Below are 4,978 nucleotides of genomic sequence, written 5' to 3'. Positions count from 1 at the left end.
TATATTAGTACCTTCACTTCCAGCTGGTTGAATATAAACTCAATGACAACATCATCTTCAAACCCAAGGATTTCCGTTACTCTTTTTGTTATCCAAGGCTTTATAACCTCCAAATTTACTTTGCTCATGTCCACCTGATGAAACATAGAAACAATTATTAAGTACAACTTCACAATCCTAAAAAAAAATGCTCAAGTTAAGAGTTCTGTCTACCAAAGTTCCTTTTAGTTTAGTTTTTTTGTTTGGCATAGTACAATCTGCTAATTCTTATGTGGTTGTGCCCTGTGTGGTGGCTAAAAGGTGGTTAATGTTCAATTATGATTTTCCTGGCATTCAAGTTACAATGTATCTACAAAACAACCCCAGAACACCAGTCAAGTTTAAGTGTGCTATAAAGATGCACAACAGTCTCATTCAAAAGAATACCTTTTTTTCTAGGCATTCTGCAAATTTCAGCTGCTTCAGTAGTTTCTTCTGTTTGTTGCTGAACCGATTATCCTGTTCTGCACTTGTTCCCTGCAGGAAGAGAACCACATCTTAATTAAGGGTTCAAAGTTAAATCCTTACTTTTTATCACCGATGACCTTTATAGCCAAAATAGGGTAACCAAGTAAACACAATACAAAACCAGTTTTCATAGCATACCCTTTCCCCAATGCAGCTGACACTTTGAAAACTTGACTGGATTTTTAAAGTATATGTTCATCATAAGTCAAACCTAAAACGGCAATATACAGCATAGAGCCAACAAACACCTCCTCATATCCAATGTTAGATTTGATTTGTATCCTTTCACACTTTTTCCTATGCTAATAGATATGTAGGGCTTTTCTGTTTAAATGAGAACACACTGAGGTATTTGAAATTTCATTCTTTTTTGAAAGCCAGCTGCATGCTTGCCGTACTGTGGCAATGCATAGAAATAGGGTGAAAGGAAAAAAGAACACCCCAGAACTGTGTTGTGTTAGTCTTCTGCAACTTTTAGGAACTTGGAATGAGTGAAAAAGATAGGGTTACCTAAATAAATTCAATTTCAGCAAAGAACCTGGAAAAATGAAAGCTTACAAATACTACCTTAGATCATCAAGTGATCACTAATTACTCTTTTAATTTTATCACTCCTACTGGCCCAATTAAACACGGAAATAACTGGCTGTGCCATCTGAAATGTACTTATTGGTTCACTGAGTTGGCCACAGTCCCTTGGAAAGCGATCAAAAAAATTTTTGTTTGAGAAGGTAAAAACTCTGCCACTACTTAGCCGTAAGATCTTAAACCAAGTTACCCAGCCTCTCTGAGGATGTTTCCTTCCCTGCTAAAATAGAGGTATGGAAATCTACTACTTTGCAGGGTTGCTGTGTACATACCAGAAATAACATATGTAAAGTATCTGGCATGTGAAAGTTCATTGAATGGAAGATGTAACTTCTATCCTAACTGAAATAGTTAGTTTATCTGGTTGGCAGGGTACTAGATAATGACCCTAAAAATGTTTTAACTTGGATCTTAAATCCAGTTAACTCTTGTATTTAAGGAATTATAGGCAGTGTATTAAAAACTCGCCCCTCTCCCAGACCTTTAACAATACCACAAGCAAACTTCATGTTAAAATTTGCTCATCAATCACCTTACTCTTTTATTTACTGGAACTCCTTTCTACAGAAAATATTTGACGAAAGTCGGAACAGACTTTCATTTGTCTCAAAATACTACTTCTTGCACTGCAGAAAATACTGAATATTTACTACAAAATACTTTAATGGAAATTACAAAATGGACAGTTCATAAGCAGTTTGCAAATTCGATACGCTAATCTGAAACTATCATTCCAAAATAAATATCTTACTGTTTGCCTAAGAACAGTTGGTTCTTGGGGGACAATATTCTACCATGCTTGGGGGATAATATTCTACCATGAACAAATGCTTGGGGGATAATATTCTACCATGACGAAAAACTCGTTGGCATATTTAAAGCCAATTAAAGAAGGATTTCAATGTTCAATTCGCAGTGTCCAGAGTTATTTTTACTAAAGTTCTGGCCTTCCCCTCTTCCAATTTTTCCTTTGAAAACACACAAACTGCAAATTACATGCTCTAAAGAGAAGAAAGAGCTAACGTGTATTTCAGAAAACGGAGATATTGGCTTAGACCAACCAGTTTCTATATGGTTTCATTCTGCATTAACAGGTTGCAAGCCCGGAGAGACCAATGGTGCTCAACTCTAGTCCCGTGTCCCTTCTAGATCTTGACCTAGTGCTCATTTCCTACAGGAGGGGAATGTGGGACACACAGGCTCCAGCACGACCCTGATAATGTGTGGGCCCCGAGAACCAACTACGACGGAGTAACTTCCCTGCCTGCAGGCGATGAGCAGACGACGTTGGCAGAGCCTAGTTAAGAGTCACCTTTAGCCAGCAGACTCCAAGAGTAAAAACACGACGGTGGCGGGTGGTGAGCGATGTGGAGGGCGGGAAGGAGTTGAATCACTCCATAACCTGCCTCCATATCCGCGCATAGTTTTCGTTGCACCCTCTACCCTCACAGAACCTTAAATTCACATTGTCCCAACAAGTTATCTACGTCCCCCTCCCTGAAGGGTATCAAATTGGGCGGGAGCTCCCGCGAACCCTGACCTGGCCCATCCACGAAGGCTTAGGACCTGGAGGGAGAACGTTGGGGAGCGGCGCGGGGGCGCTTTTTCAAAAAAAGCTGCTGAATGCTGCTTCCTGTCCTCCTTCTCCTAAGTTGCTCTCCCAAGATGTACCCCCAAACCATATTCTCCCAGCCCTGCTGCCGCCAGTGACCTCAGGGCTTCCCTTTGGCCTCCCACTCGGGACTTCCTCCTCCGGCTCCGCTAGGCCCCAGGACCCGGCGGCACGCACGGCGCTTGGCCTGCAGGCCCCGCCAGGCAGGCGGGCAGCGAAGTACCATCCCGGCCCATTCCCGCCGCCATTTTCCGGCCACCGTCGCCGCCGCGTAAAGGGGACCATTCCGGAGGAGGAGACTGCGCAGGGGCGCACCGGTCTCCGCCGCAGCGCGGCGGGGGGGGGGGGCGGTGCGCCGGCACTGGGAGGAATCCTTGGGATCTCTGAAGCCTCCCCTCGTTGGCCACCCTGTCCCAAGCTAAGGGCTCCTACCAGGCCTTACCGAGAAGCCCCTGGCCTCACCCCAGCGCCCGGCGCCTTTACTTACGCGGAAAAATCCCGCGTCCATCTTGCCGCCTCGCTCGGAGATCGCTCCCTATCCCAGGATACACCGCGCCGCCGCGACGGAGGGCGGGACCGTCGGAGGGAAAGCCGAGCGCCGGAACGCAGCGCGCGCCGTTGCACCCGCCCCCTCCGGCCGACACGAGGCCGCGCCTGCTCAGTGCGCCGAGAGCCCGCCACGCGTGCGCACGAGCGCCAGGGGGCGGGCTTCTGTCAGGCCCTAGGCTCCCCGGTAGGCAGTGGAGGAGGCGAACCTGACGACTGCAGCCAATGGGAGCAAAAGGGAGGGCCGTCGAGTCGCCCCGCCCTGCAAATCCTTTTGTGGCGCGTGACCATCCTTGTTCGCGCAATGTGACGTGAGCCATCCTTCGACCCGTAGTGGGAGAGGCCTGGCATCCTGGAGTTCCATGCAGCGATTGAAGAGAAAGGCTGTTACCTCAGAGTGACGCGGGCTAGGCGGCCCGTGTGCCGACGAGAGGCTTGCGCCCTCCCTTTCGTTGTGAAAGTTGTGATTGTGTGGATTTTACGTGTTTACTAGACGAGAGAGGATTGGCTGTAAAGCGGTCGAGCTTGGCAGCAGACATGAAATCTGCCTTGTAGCCCAGCTTGCTCGGCCTTGGGAGGAAGCTGGAAGTGTCCAGTAGATGAGTTTAGGTTTCGGCGGCCCCGTAACCACGCCGCGGGGCAGGACGTCCGCGAGAGAGCCGTGGTCCTCGGGCTCTGCCTGGGGCTCTCCCCGGCCCGGGTCTCGGACTCCGAGAAGCACCAGCTTCCTCGCAGCGCCTCGCCTGGCCGCCCTGGTGCCTCTGCTCTGGCTGCGAGGGCCTCGGGTTGGATGTGCACTGCTAGGTTTTCTTATTGTTTTGAAAATTATTTTATCTAATAAAGCAGAGACGGGGGTCTCTGTTGCCCAGGTTGGTCTCGAACTCCTGGCCTCCCAAAGTGCAGGGACTTGAGGCCTGAACCACCGCGCCCGGCCCCACTCTGCCAGCTTTTCCGCAAGCGCTTCTCGCCCTTCTCGCTTCTCTTCCTTGGAGGGAAAGCAGGCGTCCCTTTCAGAAAGGCCTCCTCCGGCCATCTTTTGTATCGTTCCCGCCCCCATACACACTCACGCCTTCCTTTTCTCTTTTTTTCCCACGGCACTTAGCCCACCTGAAAGTATGTATGTGTTTGCTCTCGTGACGGGAGACACCAAGCTGTGTGCTGGCGACATCCTTGCATCTCCAGCTCAGACTTCTCTCCTGACCGTCCCACGTGCCCAAGCTGAAATCCTGATTCCTTCGCCCTCCACCAAAACCACAAACAAACGACCTGCCCTTGCCAGGGTCTTCCCTGGCTCCCGCAGACCGCAGTGTCTTTCCTTTGGTGTAGGACGCAAGCCTGTGTTACTCTTGACTCCTTTCCTTTACCTCGGCTTTCAAACCATCAAGAAACCCTCCCTGCTGTCATCGTGGTTCCAGGCACCATCGTCTCTTCCCTGAACTACGCTGACCCCCTTACTGGTCTTCCTGCTTCCACCCTTGCCATTCAGCATCTATTCTAAATGTAGCCAGCAGGGTAGTTATGTTAGAAAACCTTAATCAGACCCTTTTCTCAAAACCCTCCAGCAGCCTCTCATTTCTGTTAGAACAAAAGCCAAAATCCTACCTGATGCACGTTATTTCTTCGTTGATGTAATCTAGAATGCTCTACTTCCAGATACCTTTTTTTTTTTTTTTTTGAGACCGAGTCTCGCTTTGTCGCCCAGGCTGAAATGCAGTGGCGCGATCT

General features: G+C 48.8%; 1 protein-coding gene across 18 annotated transcripts in view; it reads right to left on the bottom strand.

The window, feature by feature from the left end:
- The window catches only part of SRRM1 (serine and arginine repetitive matrix 1), a 29,711-nt gene extending 26,291 nt beyond the window's left edge, over window positions 1-3,420 (bottom strand). For 8 of the 18 annotated variants that reach the window (XM_010355720.2, XM_010355725.2, XM_010355722.2 and 5 more), the window contains exons 1-3: window positions 3,195-3,420; window positions 427-516; window positions 12-134 (exon numbers count right to left, since the gene is read on the bottom strand). In XM_010355720.2, the coding sequence (XP_010354022.1) occupies window positions 12-134; window positions 427-516; window positions 3,195-3,215 (234 nt within the window). In that variant the 5' untranslated portion in view covers window positions 3,216-3,420. The remainder of the gene's footprint in view (window positions 1-11; window positions 135-426; window positions 517-3,194) is intronic. The other 10 variants (XM_030942684.1, XM_030942681.1, XM_030942686.1 and 7 more) reach the window with 2 other exon arrangements.
- Window positions 3,421-4,978: the final 1,558 nt, after the last annotated feature.

Source organism: Rhinopithecus roxellana, chromosome 12, assembly GCF_007565055.1.
Source record: "Rhinopithecus roxellana isolate Shanxi Qingling chromosome 12, ASM756505v1, whole genome shotgun sequence".
Lineage (NCBI taxonomy): Eukaryota > Metazoa > Chordata > Mammalia > Primates > Cercopithecidae > Rhinopithecus > Rhinopithecus roxellana.
This window is presented reverse-complemented; position numbering and strand designations above follow the sequence as displayed.